This window comes from Petromyzon marinus, chromosome 10 (assembly GCF_048934315.1).
Source record: "Petromyzon marinus isolate PM22_M1 ecotype Great Lakes invasive population chromosome 10, UKy_Petmar_22M1.pri1.0, whole genome shotgun sequence".
Taxonomy (NCBI): Eukaryota; Metazoa; Chordata; class Hyperoartia; order Petromyzontiformes; family Petromyzontidae; genus Petromyzon; species Petromyzon marinus.
This window is the reverse complement of record NC_133676.1, coordinates 13,632,450-13,651,556: the sequence shown is the minus strand read 5'-3', so window position 1 is coordinate 13,651,556 and position 19,107 is coordinate 13,632,450. Positions and strand designations below refer to the sequence as shown.

Genomic DNA, 19,107 nt, shown 5'->3' with positions numbered 1-19,107 from the left:
TTGGTGTACGGTGCTATTTCAGGAATATTTTGATGTTTTTTTTCCCTGGACTTTCTGTTTGCACAGTCACATAATAACTTTAAGATGTTTTCTTGTTCATGTTTTTGTTTGTTGCGGTTGCACCCGATTCAAGAGCCAAATGGCTCACAGGGCTATACCAAATAAATGGAAATGGAACTTTAAACGTGACAACCCTTACTAATTGGCTGTGTCGGGTGGTGGCGGGTTTTAACGACACATTTATATATTTACGCGATCTAACCCAAAAACCTCTTATTATGGATGATATTGGTTGCGAAAGCCTACGTGTTCATCCAAAATTATGAAAAATAATTTAAGTTAATGCACTGCCATCTGCTACCCACAACATAGCCTTGCAGCCTATATCACTTGGTATGTACAGAAGTGTCCCACACAAGCACTATCCAGGCTCAATCCTGCTTCTGACCACAGACAAGATCTGGTGCATTCTGTGTGATTTCATTCATATCCCTTTATTCATATTCTGCTTGATGAAAACCTCCCCACTCCACGTTGGTCATGGGGATTGTTGTTATTATTATAGACAAAATAATCAACAAAACAAAATCGAGAGTACAATTTCATTTCATCTTGTGTTACGTGTAAAATGTTCCATTGAAACATGGTTTTGTTTTCATCATCATATCCTGTTTAGATTTTTTAAATGTCATTAGTGCAAAAATATGGCCCTGGGTGTGGGGGTTAGTTGTTATGAAGCATATTGGAGAGGCATATATGATCCCTACAGCAATTTATGCTTATTTAGTCTTGATACCACAGCACAATAGCCAAGTCATTCAATGAGAGGTATTGTTATTTATGAACCCACAAACAATCATGCTGCATTTCCCAACAAAAGAAGTCACCTGTGCACATTGGAATGGCTCAGTGAGACAGGACAAGGCGTGACATTATTTTCAAATTGGTATCTTTTGACAAAGAGCATGAAAAATGGCGTGCTGTGGTCATGACAATTAAAGGACATATCTCTCAAAATGTAACATTTACAATGAGAATTTAAAATAACAGCAGAGCAATTGTACGATTGTCATGTCACATTACAAAGGGGTGTCTAAAAGGGGGAAAAATACTTTCGATTATAAATTATCGAAGTGCCTCAAGATATACAAATGAACAAATATTTGCTCTGTGTGTGGGGAGAGGAGTAACACAGTGGTCTCTGCACCCAGTGAGATGAGTTGAATTCTTGATATTTGAACTGGTCCTGTGCCCCTTTTGTGAGTCTGCACTGACGAGGAAGGTGAAATATAGTCAAACAGCACCCCAACTAGCATTGTGTGGGGAGGCGTTTATCCAGAAATGCACAGAAATGTGATGTATATCGCTTTGTAATAATTTAAACTTAGAATATCAATAGATGTAAGAATAGAAAAACATACAGTGAGGGAAAAAAATATTTAATCCCCTGCTGATTTTGTACGTTTTCCCACTGCCAAAGAAATGATTAGTCTATCATTTTAATGGTAGGTTTATTTGAAGAGTGAGAGACAGAATAACAACAACAAAATCCAGAAAAAACGCATGTCAAAAAGTAATAAATTGATTTGCATTTTAATGAGGGAAATAAGTATTTGACCCCCTCTCAATCAGAAAGATTTCTGGCTCCCAGGTGTCTTTTATACAGGTAACGAGCTGAGATTAGGAGCACACTCTTAAAGGGAGTGCTCCTAATCTCAGTTTGCTACCTGTATAAAAGACACCTGTCCACAGAAGCAATCAATCAATCAGATTCCAAACTCTCCACCATGGCCAAGACCAAAGAGCTCTCCAAGGATGCCAGGGACAAAATTGTAGACCTACACAAGGCTGGAATGGGCTACAAGACCATTGCCAAGCAGCTTGGTGAGGTGACAAAAGTTGGTGCGATTATTCGCAAATGGAAGAAACACAAAAGAACTGTCAATCTCCCTCGGCCTGGGGCTCCATGCAAGATCTCACCTCGTGGAGTTGCAATGATCATGAGAACGGTGAGGAATCAGCCCAGAACTACATGGGAGGATCTTGTCAATGATCTCAACGCAGCTGGGACCATAGTCACCAAGAAAACAATTGGTAACACACTACGCCGTGAAGGACTGAAATCCTGCAGCGCCCGCAAGGTCCCCCTGCTCAAGAAAGCACATATACATGCCCGTCTGAAGTTTGCCAATGAACATCTGAATGATTCAGAGGACAACTGGGTGAAAGTGTTGTGGTCAGATGAGACCAAAATGGAGCTCTTTGGCATCAACTCAACTTGCCGTGTTTGGAGGAGGAGGAATGCTGCCTATGACCCCAAGAACACCATCCCCACCGTCAAACATGGAGGTGGAAACATTATGCTTTGGGGGTGATTTTCTGCTAAGGGTACAGGACAATTTCACTGCATCAAAGGGACGATGGACGGGGCCATGTACCGTCAAATATTGGGTGAGAACCTCCTTCCCTCAGCCAGGGCATTGAAAATGGGTCGTGGATGAGTATTCCAGAATGACAATGACCCAAAACACACGGCCAAGGCAACAAAGGAGTGGCTCAAGAAGAAGCACAGTAAGGTCCTGGAGTGGCCTAGCCAGTCTCCAGACCTTAATCCCATAGAAAATCTGTGGAGGGAGCTGAAGGTTCGAGTTGCCAAACGTCAGCCTCGAAACCTTAATGACTTGGAGAACATCTGCAAAGAGGAGTGGGACAAAATTCCTCCTGAGATGTGTGCAAACCTGGTGGCCAACTACAAGAAACGTCTGACCTCTGTGATTGCCAACAAGGGTTTTGTCACCAACTACTAAGTCATGTTTTGCAGAGGGGTCAAATACTTATTTCCCTCAATAAAATGCAAATCAATTTATAACATTTTTGACATGCGTTTTTCTGGATTTTTTTGTTGTTATTCTGTCTCTCACTGTTCAAATAAACCTACCATTAAAACTATAGACTGATAATTTCTTTGTCAGTGGGCAAACGTACAAAATCAGCAGGGGATCAAAAACTTTTTTCCCTCACTGTACATAATAAAAACAAATTCTCAAAATTCTTAAATGGCCCACAAATTACTTGATTGGTTAAAAACTCTTAAAACATCGCCCCTTACTGGAAGACTTTAACTGTCATTGAAACGTAGTGCCTTCATGATAGTATATGTACCACAACAACAGCATGGATACAAAATGTATTCACTCTAAGAATTACATTGAATACCATCTACTATGAGCATTTTCATATTTTCTTTAAAAAAACAATAAACTCTTTTACATTTAACAGACACGCATGTATATCCATAATAAAAAAAAACGCATGTATATTTAATGCACACATATTTAGACAGACAGGATTACATATGCAATTTAAACGGTTCCTAGGTAATAAATAATACTTTGCACATTTGTACGCTTTTAGTCCTGCCTTGGGTGCAACTCATTAGCACATAACCGACCGTCTTATCCTCCCATAAATCAACACTTCATTTGTGACGTCTTTGTAAGTATTCATTATTATCCCAATGTGCTTCAGCCACTCTATCCACAGGGATAGCTTATTAAAGAACCGTTTTCGCACTTGTTATTGGGCAGAGAGCAGAGCGCTGGGGGTTGACACTTAGTAACATGTCTCACTGTGTGGGCTAACAACTTTTTTTAATGAAATTAAGAGCAATGTTTGAAAAAAGGACCATGTTTTTTTTTCCTTCCCCCACCAGTATAATCTGCAGAGAAATGCATTATCCCCGTGTGCACTTGATACGTCAAAGTCAGCCCCCATTTGAGATTGACCCAAATGCCCTATTAACAGTGACACAACAAAAGGTACGTCAAGTGCACTGGGGTTTTGGGACTTCCCCCCCCCCACCCCCTAAAAGCACAAGCACATGATTACTTAAGGGCCTTAGTGATGCACACATCACCTTGCCCCTGCTTTTAAACCCTCACCGAAATGATGTATTGCGTCTGAGAGCTGCTCCTTTCTGCTCTAAATTAGAAAACAAACCAAAAAAATATATAACGGCGCGTGTACGGCCGAGTCGCGCCGACTGCAGTCGGGTGAGCACGACACACCGTCTCCGGAGAAGGCGAGGATGGAGCGCGTGCGGGACTGCTTGCCCTCCGCGTTCTTGCTCGAGCAGGTGTGAGAGCAGGGCGACCACGTCGTCCACTCGCTCAGCACGCAGTCGCTGGGGCAGGGCACCAGGCACGACAGCTGTGTGGGGAAACCCGGGTCTCCGCACAGCTCCGGCCCTGCTTCCGCGCCTGAGCAAAGTGCAAGCACACCGTCGATACGAACGCTGGTGATCTCTTCTTCAAACGTTCAAGTTCGTGAAGCACGCACCAACGCCAACGGGGACGAAAGCCTTCCGCACCTCCGATGAGCACTGTCGGCTACGTGCGGTGCGAAAGAAGTTCAGCATGCATGCAGTGCATGCAAGCCATTGCACACGGCTTCAACTCAAGACGATGTAGCTTGAGAAGTTGCATCCCTTCGCCAAACAACCACTGATTGAAGGACACCACGCATGCCGTGTCAGTAACGGGAGCTGTTGGACCAACTTCACAATGCTGGTCAGTGCGGGTTGGTAAAGGTGGGACCCATGAGGAGTTCACCACTGATGCTAGCCGTGGCTGGGAATCAAAGTCTGGTCGCCAGGTCAACTCACCACTGTGACACCGCTCCACCTGCACACACACACACACTATACACGATCCATGTATAGATACCCCAACAATTTTAATGTTTTCTCAACAGATGATTAAATATTGTGAGAGCGATGGCTAACCTATCTTACAGAGCAGGGTGTTGAAATATTTCGCGACTGTTGTGAGATTGGTGGAGGACATGTAGAGGCTTTGATATAAATTGACATTTTCTATCATATTTATCATCCACCAATCAAATACATAACAGTTGAAAGTTTAACACGTAGGCTTTCGCGACCAATATCATCCATAATACAGGTTTTTTTGGGTTCGATCGCATAACTATATAAATGTGTCGTTAAACCCGCCACCACCCGCCACAGCCAATTAGTAAGGTTTGTCACGTGAACAGAACGTGGCCAATTCGTCACTAGTACAGGACACCAGTGTGTTGGAGAGCAAAGCCACAACATTTACAATCTGATCTATGTATGTACTGTATGTTGGACTTCTTTCGCACCATACGTAGCCAACCGTGCTGATCGGAGATTTTAGTGGGGTGTCTATAAATGAATCACCATGTACAGGCGTCCCTCAGCGGAATACCCTCCTCCCCCCATAGCGTGAATTCGCAGTTACGCGATTCGTCCTTTGGGGACATACTTCACAACGCTATGCATTTCAGAGGTACGCGCTCAAGAAAAAATAAATGCGTAATTTAATTTTTCTAAACAAACAAAAAAATATTTTCAATTATAAAAATTCGAAGTGCAGACATTATATTTCGTCGTTTACCAATGCAAACCTCCATCTGATGACGTCACAGTGTCCTTGCAGCGCCCAGTGTCATGGACTCTGATTGCACCACGTGGAAGCATTCAAGAAGCCCTGAAGTTCCTCCACATGCAGTAATCTTTGTATGAAGTAGTCTAATCAATTTTAATGATTATGTGTTATTAAACGTCTTATAAAAAAATGTTTCTTAATGTTAGCATGTATTAATAAGTATTATACTATTCACGCGGATTTTGTAAATTAGGGCTAAAATTATGAAATGATCGTTAATTTTTATTCAGTAACCCCCCACCCCCCTTATAACATGTCCTCGGGAAAATATGCTTCATACATCGAGATTCGACTTACGCGCTATTTTTTCAGGAACGCACATCGCACATTATGCGAGGGGCGTCTGTATATCCGAATTGTGAAATTTCTGTCACAGGGCCATGTGCTGCTAATTTGCAGAATCCAAAAATGTAACTGAAATAATGCTAACAATGTTTTTTTTTTAATCTTTAACAAAGTGTGTTTAAGCATAACGTTTGACCTAATTTTATCATGAAATAACTTGTGGTATCGTAACATTCGAGTCCTATACTAACTTTGTGTCTCGACTAATTAAAACCCATTTTCACCATTTTATGTTTTAATTGGCTAACTCCACGTCCACGTAACTCCTAAGCGAACCAATTTAAAAAAAAAATGTAAACAGATACTTCTAAAGAGCACCATGTTATATCAAAATGTATATATACAGTATCTAAGACTCCACAGTAATTATAGAAGACTAGAATTGCTTTAATTTATTTTGCAGATGTGATTAAATGTCTATTCGTACCAAGACTATTTGTGTCTGGATCACGATATGGCAAAGAGAAAGCTATATTTACATGCAATTTGCATAGATTTAGTGGCCTTCTAATAATTTATTCATCATTAAAATGCAACATAGATGACAATTTGTTCTCATTAAGTGTAATATTGAACTGTATATATATAATTAGCTACATTGAGTACAGGTTGGGAGATATTCTACAGATAAATAAAGTAGATCAAAGGTAACCTAAAATAAGTAATTCAATACCTTTAAAATATGCATATCCATCACTACCCTCTGATTTGAAATTTACATATTACAAGGCAGCACAATAGAGCCACAGTATGGATTTATCCGAAACTGTAAAGCATGATGCCGGTAATGCAAGCACTGCCACTGACTATTCCCCATCAATTCCATACATGTCAAACGCAGCCACCTCCCCACCCTGCTAAAATCCAGGCTTCACTTGGCCATCACTAGGCCTTCCAAAATTGGAATTTAGATCTGGCTCAGGGTCCAGGCTTTCGGGCAATGTCTTTTTCAAAGCCAGTTTTACGAACAGGCAAGGTTTAAGATAGCATGCGGGAGGAAGCAGAGTGGGTGGAATATAAATTTAATGCATTGAGAGCATGCAAGCAAAAGGCCTGAGTTCAGCTTTTTGCAAAATTATTTTTAAAAGGTTAAGGCAGATGAAAATATACATAGTTCCAAGTTGTCTTGTGAGTGTGATCAACACAAAGTTTGCAATTCAGTGCATGTAATTACAATCCAAATTCTCTACCTTTATTTAAATTGCCATGAGAAAATTACAGTGCTGTTTTGAATACAATGAGCTGTATTGGAAGTGTATAACAGCGCTTTGTATCATTACATAATAGCAAGACAGATGTAAATGGTGAATAATATTGTATATCAAATAAAGTGTTTCAAGGATAAATGGATTTCTTAAAGTTGTTTGAACAGGAGCATAATGTAACGGTAGTGCCACTTTAAAGATACAAAACCAAGTGCATTGAAATGCTTTGTAATAGTACATTTAAAAATATACATATATTTTTGGAACAGATAATTAAGTTTTAAAAAAAGATATAATACATACAAATTGAAGTGCAACTAAATGCGATGTAACATGGCCAAGAGGGGGTCGAAGTTATAATGATAAAAGCACGTACTGTATGTATTAAGACAAAAAGGATGCTTCCAGTGCTGGGCAACATAGAATTAAATAACAATGTAAGAAGACAAGAGATGCACCCGGGATTCTGCAGAGCCGAGTTCGTGGGGCCTGCTTCAGGGCACGTTAACATCCAAAGGCGCAGAAGTGGCTAAATGCCATTGAAGGTTACTTCAATGGCATTTCAGAACACAATAATGAAGTGTTTTAGTTTATTTTTAGTACCATGTACGTCTGCTAAACTGTCGGTCATTGGTGTTCCAGGCTGAAATATATATATGTGTCTGAACAGGACACGTAACAATAACAAAATACCATTTGAGCAAAGTTTTAAAATGAATAATCTGGAAAGGTGATACTAAGGCTTACATCTATATCAATATATTAGTACGATATGTTTATGTTCATGACATTGGTGACAAGGTAAAAAAAAAGCTTTTCTCCCATTACAGGGATGATGTCAGACCGTAAAGTGCATTCCCTTCAGCCATATATTAGACTCAGACATCCCTGTGCACAAGTGGAAGAGTAATGAAGCTGCCCAGAGGCAGTAGCTCTTCTCAAAGATGCTTGGCCAATACTAATGTGTGGTTCACACTCCACACCTTCAGCACTGCATGGCTGCCCAGTCAGACCATTTTTATTTGGCATTAACATTTCAGCAATGACTTTCTCCTTGAATATGATTTGGGACACTTTTTTCCATACTTACATTTATTATTTTAATATAATTCACACGGATTTTCCCCCTAATTAACAATGTGCTATATACATACCAATTGATTGAAAATTAAATTTCAACGTCTCAATGTGCATCCGCAAGCCCTATACCAGGGCAGGTAAAATATGAAAAAGGACATTCAGTTCTAACGCAGCCACTTGATCAAGGCACTTAGATTCTGACATTAGCACATGCATTCTATTCATTCCCATGCTGAGCACATGCCTATTTTGCACTCTCTGAGAAGACATCCAAGCACTTGCATCTTAAATTTGTAGAGGTTTTGTTGTTGCAATCATTGCCAACTGCGCTGACATCACTTGAAACCCCTTCTGGGCAGAGGTGGCAGCATTCATTTTTCACTTTGATGCCCCAGGGCTTAAACCTGGGAATGCAAGGGTGCTGGCTGAGTTTCCTGACATAGTGTATTAAGACCCCCAAGGCATTGGGCCATATTTGTTAAGATCAAATCAAATTGTAAAAAAATATATATTCACTTGAATGTTTTTCCCAGAGCGTTTCTTCAATGTCCCACCCATTCCAGGTAGGCCAATAACACATAACCATAGTATCTGTTACATTTTGGCTTAAATTGTATATGAATATATATTTAAACTTGATTTAATAGTTGAAGCCATGGCTTTAGTTCAGTTGACTGGAATATCAAAAATCTGTGGAAAGATTCTACATGATTATTTAAATGTGTTCAGGAATGTTTCACACCAACTTTCATTTCTTAATAAAACATGTTACAAATGCAACCCAGTAATTTTATGTAACCGTTAAGGAAACTATATACGTGTGCACTTTACACATCTTCTTAAGACAAAACGATACCAACACGTGGGGCTGAATGCAATAAATACTTACAAATGAATGCGTTGAAAACACCATCAAACTTGTAATATGTACTCTGCATATCACACCTGACAATTCCCCCTATACTACATCTCCACTGCAACTGATATTTGTGAACGTATCGACCTGCCACATGCATGAGAATCTAACGTAAGCATGAGCTACATGTCATAACAAATATTTTTTCGAAGTCAGGTAGTATATATGCTTAGCTCTTTCGGTAAAGTCACGTTAAAGGGAAACAATAAAATAATAAAATATATAAAACAATAAAAAAATTCTCACGACGTTTCGACCATAACACAAACGGTCGTCATTAGGTGTGTCGGTTTGCATAAATTTATTAAATGAAATTAAAATTTTTATTAAATTAATTTATTAAATTAAATTTAAAAAATTATTAAATAAATATTCATGCAAACCGACACACCTGATGACGACCGTTTGTGTTATGGTCGAAACGTCGTGAGAACTTTTATTGTTTTATATATATTTTATTATTTCCCTTCAACGTGACTTTATCGAAAGAGCTAAGAATATGAATTACTGCAGTCACGAAAGCTTTAAATCAGGTAATATATTTAAGTTGTTGTACATGCAAAGTATTTGCAAAGAAGGTGTAACACTACCACAAGTGAAATACAGTCTAACGAGAGAGACATCAATGGCATGTCTATGTAAAGAAAAAAAAACAAGTGGCTAATAATTTACAATGTTTAAAATGTAATGATAAGACGCGAAGTGAAAAGAATGTTCAAATAAAATGCCCCAAAAAAACCGCCTGCCTTGTAAAATATTCATGCCCAGTGAGAGGACCGATTTCACGATAAACTACTTGTGGAGAAGCACTTGCAGAGGGGGGAAAGTTCTAATCTTTCCCCTGAGGATTTATTTTTTGTTGCCATCTCTGCAGTGGCTATGATGTTTGCTTGCAAAAAAATTGCAGGCAAGCAGCTGTCGAATCAAGAACACAAATTACGAGGAAAGTTACTTTAGGTGTTGCCTTCAGAGAACAATCAAAGTAAAGTAATTTGATTTTTTTGGCCATTGCAAGGGCGCATTTGAGTATTAAAGATATACTTTTTCTCAATTGTCCTTAACTAATACACATAAACATAAAACTAAAACATATACTGTATACCCTGAGGGACGTAACACAATTATTATTTTTTTCAAATGCGAAAAAAATTGCAGCACATAGACACACTTCGTCACGAATGATTTACTGAAACATTGTAGTGGGTATATCATCAAATATGTGGAACATATATTCACCTGTCATCATAACCAGGGTAGTCAAAGATGGGTCATTGTAAAAAAGCGTTGCAAAACATGACGCCGTGAAACACAACACACTAAAATTAACAACTTACGGTGTACACTTCGTCTTGATCGGTATATTATCTTAATAGGTAACTTTTAAGATCGCTATGTAAAGCATAGCAGACATTTACCAGTTTGCAACTGTATTGATGATGTGGCTAAATGAGGCATGTAATGCTCATTGGGCTTATAATCCTCTTTTTTCTTGATGCTAACAACATACAAATTCAATATTGAGTATTAAGTGGAATCTTTTATGGAAAAAGGTCATTTGCGTCAAAAGGAAATGCACTTTAAATTTGCCATCCTCATAAACATAGCCTGCCATAGAAGTGAAGAGAGAGGCGATGTCAAAATGCCCTTGTGGATATTTTGTTTGCAAAATTCATTTTGCCCAAAATAAATTATGTTTACGAGCTGAGCAGCAGGGAAATTAGTTTCCTTTCTGTGTGGTTTTTTTTACTTTGGAATTGAAGAAAATGTGTATTATTACCTAAAACTCGAGCAAAGAGTCGAGCATAGCTCATGGCATTTTCATCTATACATTTTATAATGTGTTTAACTGCTGGGCAAACAATTGATTAACTAGTGAGCCAAATTCATTTCATCAAATGGCAATGAGAAAAAGGAACCGTAGCCAATTAGTTGTCGTTTTTTTTTCCCCCACCCGACATGAACCCACGGCGTTCTGCAGAGCTGGTGCACAGTCATATTTCACAAGTAATTAAATGCGTGCATATGTACTCATCTCAGTAAATAGGATTTGTTTTTTTGGTTTATGCGGTAATTATACTGGACATCTCGTTCGTTGCGAAGCGCAACTTTTAACCAACCTTCCAATCAACCCAATGGCTCCACTGTAGGCAGCGTGCTTCATCCTACAGTCCATTTGCCTCGTTCAACAAACTGATTAAAAACAATTGCAAAAAGAATGCCACCTCAATCCTTCGCTGTCTCAGGCTTGCTAGTTTCCTCGCCCTACTCCCAGCAGCCCGCACGCAGCAGGTCGCTCAGCATTTGCTTCATGGCACCGCATTGCATTTTTATTGCGAGAGCCACACCTGTCGTGCTGACCGAAAAGCAAACTCGGAGGTGCGCCGCTGTGCAACCAACAACGGAGGCTGTACATTAAACGTGGTCAACAAGCTTGATGCGTACACATCGCCTGTCAACCACATGCAAAATTGAGGATGTCAAATCTTGCCGACGAGGCTTTACGCTGCTCCGCAGTTTTGTGTTGTGAGAGAATGGAGTTCTTAAGCAGTTGTTCAATTCAACATAGATTTCGTATTGTGGCTGTGTGTGTGTTTGTTTGTGTATGTGCGCGCACGCGCATGCTCTGCATCCCACGTACGTGTTAAAGATACAAATCTGTCGCGTGTACTATGTCCGCACTAGTCGCACATTAATACTTCCTATCACAAAATCATTGTTCAAATATGTGGAACGAAGCCAAACAGAGAATTAACAGGTACGTTTGTCAAACGATGATGTTGAAAATGTTTAAGCATCCAAAAATGTAGATGGAAACATTTGAATTCAATGCAATATATGGTTGAAATGACAAGTGCAGTTCAATTATTTTGTAACTGTATGCATTACATTACTCAAACGTATATTCAGCTGTGCAGAAGCAACGCGGGCAACGGTTCAATCATCACGCTTGTTTGGTGTAAACGTAATGTGTGTGTGTGTGCGTGGGGCATGCAGTTGTGTACTGCGTAAAATAGAACATACGCGTTTTCCTTCCAGAGGTGATAGCACATGCATAATTCCAAAGGTATTGTTTTAAAAAAAAATCGGCCTAATTAAATGAAATACCACCTTATAAAATAAGCAATGTATTGTACATGTACTCACATAATAGACTACATTTTACATGATGACCCTTTTTAGAGCAGAGAAAGGGGAGATGCAGTATCACCTGCCAAACAGTTGTTGATCACACTTAACACCATAAGTAAAATGCCTTGAAGAAGGTTGGCATATGAATAGTTTTGCATTCATGTGGACAGTTTTTCCCCTTGAACACATTTAGTATTAAAACAACACTCAAATATGTATCAATACGTTTCTTTAAATTAAGATATGAGAGATTTCCAGAACCGCACTAGTGGAAAAAGCTGGTGATATGGATTGGGATCAGCAGTAGAATTATACTCTTAAACCAATTGGTATGCCAAGAAAATCACCTCTGTAGTACTTTTTGAAACAATTCTGTTATTGTTATTCTGATTTTCTAGAGGATCTAAAATGTGTGCCTGAACAACATATGTACACAGTGACATTTCATTAATCTGTAACCGACTTAAAGCTTTCGTGACTGCAGGAATTCATATTCTTTGGGTCTTTCGGTAAAGTCACAAGCGTTCGTCATCAGACAGATGACGAACGCAGGCAGATGACGAACGCTTGTGTTGCGATCGAAACGTCATTGTTTTTTGGTCTTTGCTTTGAACCTATCTACGTGACTTTACCGAAAGACCCAAAGAATAATCTGTAACCGGTTATCTATGACTCCTAATTTCCACAGGATCTGGTAATTCTGTAATTCAATCTGCAGACTGGTCTTAAAATCGTAGCGATAAGAAGAAGCAATTATGGATTGAGACTAAATTCTCTTATTATCTGCAGGATCCTTGGATAATATGAAGGCCGTTGATGTGTTAAATGAATTATATTATTATTTATATTTCTAGAGAACTGCTCTTGAGCTCCCGCCAATGGAGGCCTTTCCAGCAGTGGCATGAACGAGTAATTTCAGTGCTGCACCTTTATCATTCACCTTTGTGTTGATCCACAGAAAATACAGATGATGATGAGTATGACTCTGATAAGAACTATGCTTAAAGATGATTGTCATGATTGCCTTTGTCACTACCGTAGTTACTGTCACCGCTGCCGATGGCTTGGTGATGATAGCAGTGGTAAATGTGTGCCCGCGTTATCAACACCAGGCACTGCTGCTGAGCATTGAAGCAGGCACTCAGGGGAGGTCATCCGATGGTCGAGAGATGAACAGCGTACTGTTTCCGACTGATGGGATAGGTATATGTATAAATGTACGTTGGACTTCTTTCGCACCGTACGTAGGCAACCGTGCTAATCGGAGGTGCGGATACAGTACAATAAGACTTCACAGATCGTGCCATTAATACAATAGTTGTGGGACGATGATGATGATTATTAATATAATGATAATGAATGAAGTGGTTGATGTTTGTAGCCACTACATTGTATTATAACAATTAAACCAGTTGGCTATTGTAGTAGATGCTGGATATAAGCACACCCTTGGTAACAAGGCCAGAAGTGCTAATGTCAGGAGTTGGGCAATTGAAGGGTGTGTTGCAAATACCACAATTGTACGTAAATAATTCGGTGGTATCCAGCTCTTACTGTATTGTACATAACAGCTGCAGTACTGAAACAAGTTCTAGATTAATTCCATGAACATCAATTACTAGTTATAATAATCAACGATAAGAGGAGTTCGACTATTTCTCTAAAAATCATTTGGACATCATAGTACAGGCAGGGGAAGATCAAAGCAACAAATTAAAACCAGGATGTTTAAACGTTGCCTCTAGTTTCATAAAGTCTACCATCTAACATTGAACTTGAATATATATTTTTTCATGAGCAAATACACTTGTACATACATATGTATATACTGTGTCCAATATATTAAAATGTATATTGGAGCAAGAATACTCTGTAGGCCGATATTATTTTTACAACCAAATAAAAATATCGCGTTTGTTTTTATAAACTGATTTCGCTTTTCACGAGGATTTGGCATCTGTTAATCCTATTGGGTTAACGAGGGCATTCCCGGTTGGGTATTCCTAGCTTGGTTACACTTTACCACGCAAGGACCATGCTTAGACATGTCATCGAGACTGTGGTCACCACTTGTGAAGTGATAAACCATCACACGCGTTCCCCATGGTGAGCTGACTTGAGATGTTGGATACACCTGCTGCCCGGGTGTTTACCAGACTTTCCAATATTATTGTGGCTGCCCACAGAGTGGACAGATGATGCAGTAAACCCGACTTTGTCAAGCTGTTCTGATTGGTGTGTTGGTATTGGTGCATCTACCGTCGGCAAGAAATTGTGCCAGGTAAGCTGTTAACGCTGGCGTCTCGCATGGGGATCTATATGATGAAATGGGCCTTATAAATGTCAATTATGAAAACATTTGCCCCCAGACAGTTTCGAAGGTTCGTGTCTTCAGAATGTATAGAGATGGATGGGGTTTTTTGAATATGGTCAGTGATTGTGTCGCAGTGTTTGTGTCACTGTTAATACACAGTACATAGTCAGCGAGGTCAGCATTCATGATAATGATCCATAATAGAGGCTTTTTGAGTTATATCGCGTAAATATAAAAGTGTTGTTAAACCCGCCACCACCGGACACAGCCAATTAGTAAGGTTTGTCACGTAAACAAAACGTGCCAATTCGTTACTAGTTCAGCACACCGGTATGTTGGAGAGAAAACTCACAACATTTACAATCTGAGTACGAAGTTTGACCAGTAATTACAACTAGCATTATCAGGCGGATAGCCAGAATTGTGGCGAAATCCTCCTGCTTCAGTCTTAAATAATAATGATATATATTCAATTCTGCATTGAATGTATTGTTAAATGTAAATATAGTTTTTGCAATGAAAATAATTACCATAATAGTCGAGCATATGTAAAACTGTCATCACCCCAAGTGGATAAAACTTTTAACAATTTATTCCCATAGAGGAATCAGTACATTAACATGAACAAAGCATCCTGCTAATAATGAGCAATTAAATTTACTTCATTGTATGTATATTTACTTCTACAAGCACTGCTTATGCATGAAGTTTAGGTTGCTAATCAACATACAAACTGTGAATTATATTTTATGCAAACACCCTTGGCTTTCTATTTGTACATGATAACGTTTATAAAGTAATCATTAAACATATATCCGTGCTGTATCACATCGTGTCATGGCCAAAATACTTCTCAATAGAGTATTTAAAGAAAACAAAAATATACAAACATAATTACGATTTTGAATGAATTTAGAAAATGAACAGCTTTTGTTTTAATTTCTCTAATATCTTCAACGTACTGTGATATTAATTGTAAAATAAAAATGCAGTGGTCTATATTTTGGGTTTACTTACTACTCTGAAAACAACAACAATACTAATCGAACACAGCTCCTGTGAATACACCGCAAAAGTCTGGAATCAATACTCACCTTCGGACACTGATTCTGAGTTAACGTGTACAGCACATTTGTTGTTGTTGTTTACTCAAGGGGTCTGCAAACCGAGAAGATGCCACGGAGATGGATGCCCAATGCGAGGTTGCTGGCTGGAAGACGAATACAACATTGTATTACAGCGGTTTCTCTGTGCCTCTGGGAAACATGGCTCAAATGTGGCCCTGTGCATTGTGCCGCCCGCTGTATTAATACGATGACATCGTTACAATTACCTTTAGTGGCAAGCTCGGAAAAGTATTGACAAATCACGATATTGATAATGCACTTTAGGCCCGGAGCACAAAGTAAATATGTTTTGTTGATGTAAAAAAAAGTGATCAATATTAAAAGTTTGAGATTGAATTTATGAACATCTGACCTGGTTCTGATCTTACTCTGACCAGTGTGCTCAAGTAAGGTCAAACGACCCCATGACCAACTTGGCATGGGGATGCCTTCACGCATCAGTGGATTAACAAAGGGCTACAATGTATGTATTGTTTATCATTATATAAACAATCTAAGCTTTCTTTTACCTGCATTATTTCATTATGAACAATTTGTTTAGCCTAGATTATTCTAATCAGTATAAATAGAATATCGAACGACTGCACTAAAAAATTGCCTAGATATGTTTCACAATATCAGATACAAACATAAAAAAAATAATATCAACAGCGCGATAGATCGTTTTTTATTCTCAGAACTCGCATCCCGCTTCTCCGGCAACATGCGGATCTCTCAGGTGACAATATGACAATAGCTCTCAAATGACAATATCTCTCAAAATGACAATATATCTCAAAAGATATCTCAAATGACAGGTGACAATATCTCTCGAATGACAATATGCCGATCTCTCAGCTCTCAAGGCAACCACCAGCCATTTCAGTCAACCACTGGCAACCAACGTCATATTTTAGGGGTCTGCATAGTCTGCAGGCAATCTGCCACCCCACCGTGCAGCCCCGAGATCCATTTACTTCAGAACATTTTAATCTGGCTTGGCTACACAGCCGTGACTCACTCCCACTCCAGGTGCTGTAGCCCTTCGCAACATGCACAATGCACCTCCTCAACTACAATCAGATTTTATGAAATACAACCACATATTGAGCACATCCTTAGATTTGCTTTGAATCTTTTTTAATCATCTTCCATCGGGTATGTAGTCCCTTATGTAACCAATGCTTATTCTTGGTTCTTTCGGTAAAGTCACATAGAAGGGAAACAATAACATTTACCCAAAAGCCAAGGTTGCTGTGGTTTTCACACCTGATGATGATTGCTTGTGTTGCAGTCGAAACGTCGTGAGAATTTTATTGTTTTATATTTTTATTATTTTATTGTTTCCCTTCTACGTGACTTTACTGAAAGAACCAAGAATATGAAGCCCTGCAGTCACGAAAGCTTTAAATCAAAATTTAACCAATGCTTGTTTTGCCCAAATGTTAGTTTGCCAATTGTTAACTTTACAGTTGTGATTCTTGTTTAATATAATAAAAACGTGCTTGCAATGTCCTTATCAAATGTTTAAGCCACATTCTTCAAGTAGAAAGTAGAGCTTCTTAATGGCATCTGGACTTGGAAATCACAAGACAAACATTCAAATGCGTAACTTGTTTCCAAGCCAAATGTGCAAGTCCACTGTCATCATCCGACCAAATTGTAATTCTAGAAGCCAAAAAGACAATGTTTACATAAACACAATCAAAGTAATCTCAAAAGAATACAAAAAAAGACTTTCTATTTGCTAAAAATGCACGATCATTTTACTGCAGTAAAATTTAGGTGCTTTTCAGAATCAGAATCTTGACTGAGTTGGACTGGAGGAATGCGATGAGCGATGAAGCTCTTTTTTCACAGACGTCCAGTTGGGGCAGGTCAGCAAATCACGACAGCAAACATTACATAACAAAAAAACGATAGCACTGCAAAAATAGGGAAAAGATCTCTATAAATAAGTAAATGAAGTATAGAAGTAAAATGTAATACTAGCTTCCCCAAAAGCCAAGGTTACATTATAACATTGTAATGCAAACCTGAGGAAACTGGACTTTTTTTTAATAAAACATAATCCACCATAATTCAGTTACGTAATCAAATATACCAAGGATTTTACAATATGCACAACCCCATGAGTTTAATTGGAAAACACATTTTCACAACACTTATAATCCAGACTCAAAAACATTTACAGGTGTTACTGCATTACATTATGTAACACAGAAATGGCACGCAGCTACTCAAGATTGTATTAAGTTATGCACTTTAAAAGGAATATTACAGGCACAGATGTTTCCCCGAACTCAACTGCTCTCTTAGGGAGACTGCATGTTGATATACATCTGCATCTCGATCTGGCATGTTTAAAACAAATCCAAAGGAAATTGCCTGGCCTTTGTTTTTGAACCCAAGACATTATGGAAATATTTGTTAAAATGCTATTAAGTTTAGAATAATTGATGGGAAAAGAATTGAGAGAGCAGGTTGTGGAATGAATTTGCCAATCACATCACAAGCCTTCAGGTCAGCAATGTGTAATATATTTTCATCTTGATAAAGAAAATGAAGCAATGATTTTGTTGTTATTCATATACGAATCTATGCATTCTTTATAGGTATTGTGACATGCCCATGCATTTACTAATAAGATGAATGGTGCATAACAATGTACTGTTTATGCTCTAAAATAATAAAAATAATGCTGCGTCGCCCCGTTTCTTCATAATAAAAATACGTTCCATTTATAAAGCACCGAAAGTAAAAGAAATCAATATCTAAATAACTGTATATGTATATTTACCTAGACTGTTAACTTCATTGGATGCATATTTCCATCGCTGGAAACCCCGATCAAGTCCTTCCAAAACCACCAAAAGCGCTTTCCACCTCAACAATCATGCAGCAGATGTACATCCTTGATGGTAGCACAGTGCACTATGACCCCACTCCAAGATATCTAGGGGTTATCATGGATAGACGCCTGACCTTCCAAAGCCCCACATAAAACAAATCTGTGAAAAGACCAAATAAAGAATTACCCTGCTGCAGAAACTTGCAGGAATGACCTGGGGAGCCTCAGCTGATGTGCTACCAACTGCCGCCCTCACACTGATCAACTCAATGCACTCCAGCCTGGTCCGGGAGTTCATGCCCAAAACTGCTAGGTACACAATTAAATAACGCAATGTGCATCATAACCGGAATACTGAAACCGACACCAATAACCTGGCTCCCTGTTCCGGGTGAATATTCTGCCACAAAACTGCAAATGAGTTGACACATGTTTTTGCCAACGATAACCTACCCATCAACCAAGACCTCAACAATGGAGCTCGCTGCTGACTCTAGTCCTGATCCCCCTCATGGGGTTGTGCTGTTACCATCATAGAATCTCACCCAGATCCAGAAGAATGCTGGTGAACAGTGGAACAACTCAGATGTCCAGAATAAACATCTCATTCGAGACCCAAACATCGAACCTTCTGGCTTTGACATTTCCTCCTTGAAAACAGTGGTGTAACCA

At 38.9% G+C, this 19,107-nt stretch overlaps 1 protein-coding gene across 3 annotated transcripts in view; it reads right to left on the bottom strand.

The window, feature by feature from the left end:
- Positions 1-19,107, bottom strand: part of THSD7A (thrombospondin type 1 domain containing 7A) — a 368,787-nt gene that overhangs the window by 117,826 nt on the left and 231,854 nt on the right. For all 3 annotated transcript variants that reach the window (XM_032951145.2, XM_032951144.2, XM_076066194.1), the window contains exon 10: positions 4,068-4,259. In XM_032951145.2, the coding sequence (XP_032807036.2) occupies positions 4,068-4,259 (192 nt within the window). The remainder of the gene's footprint in view (positions 1-4,067; positions 4,260-19,107) is intronic.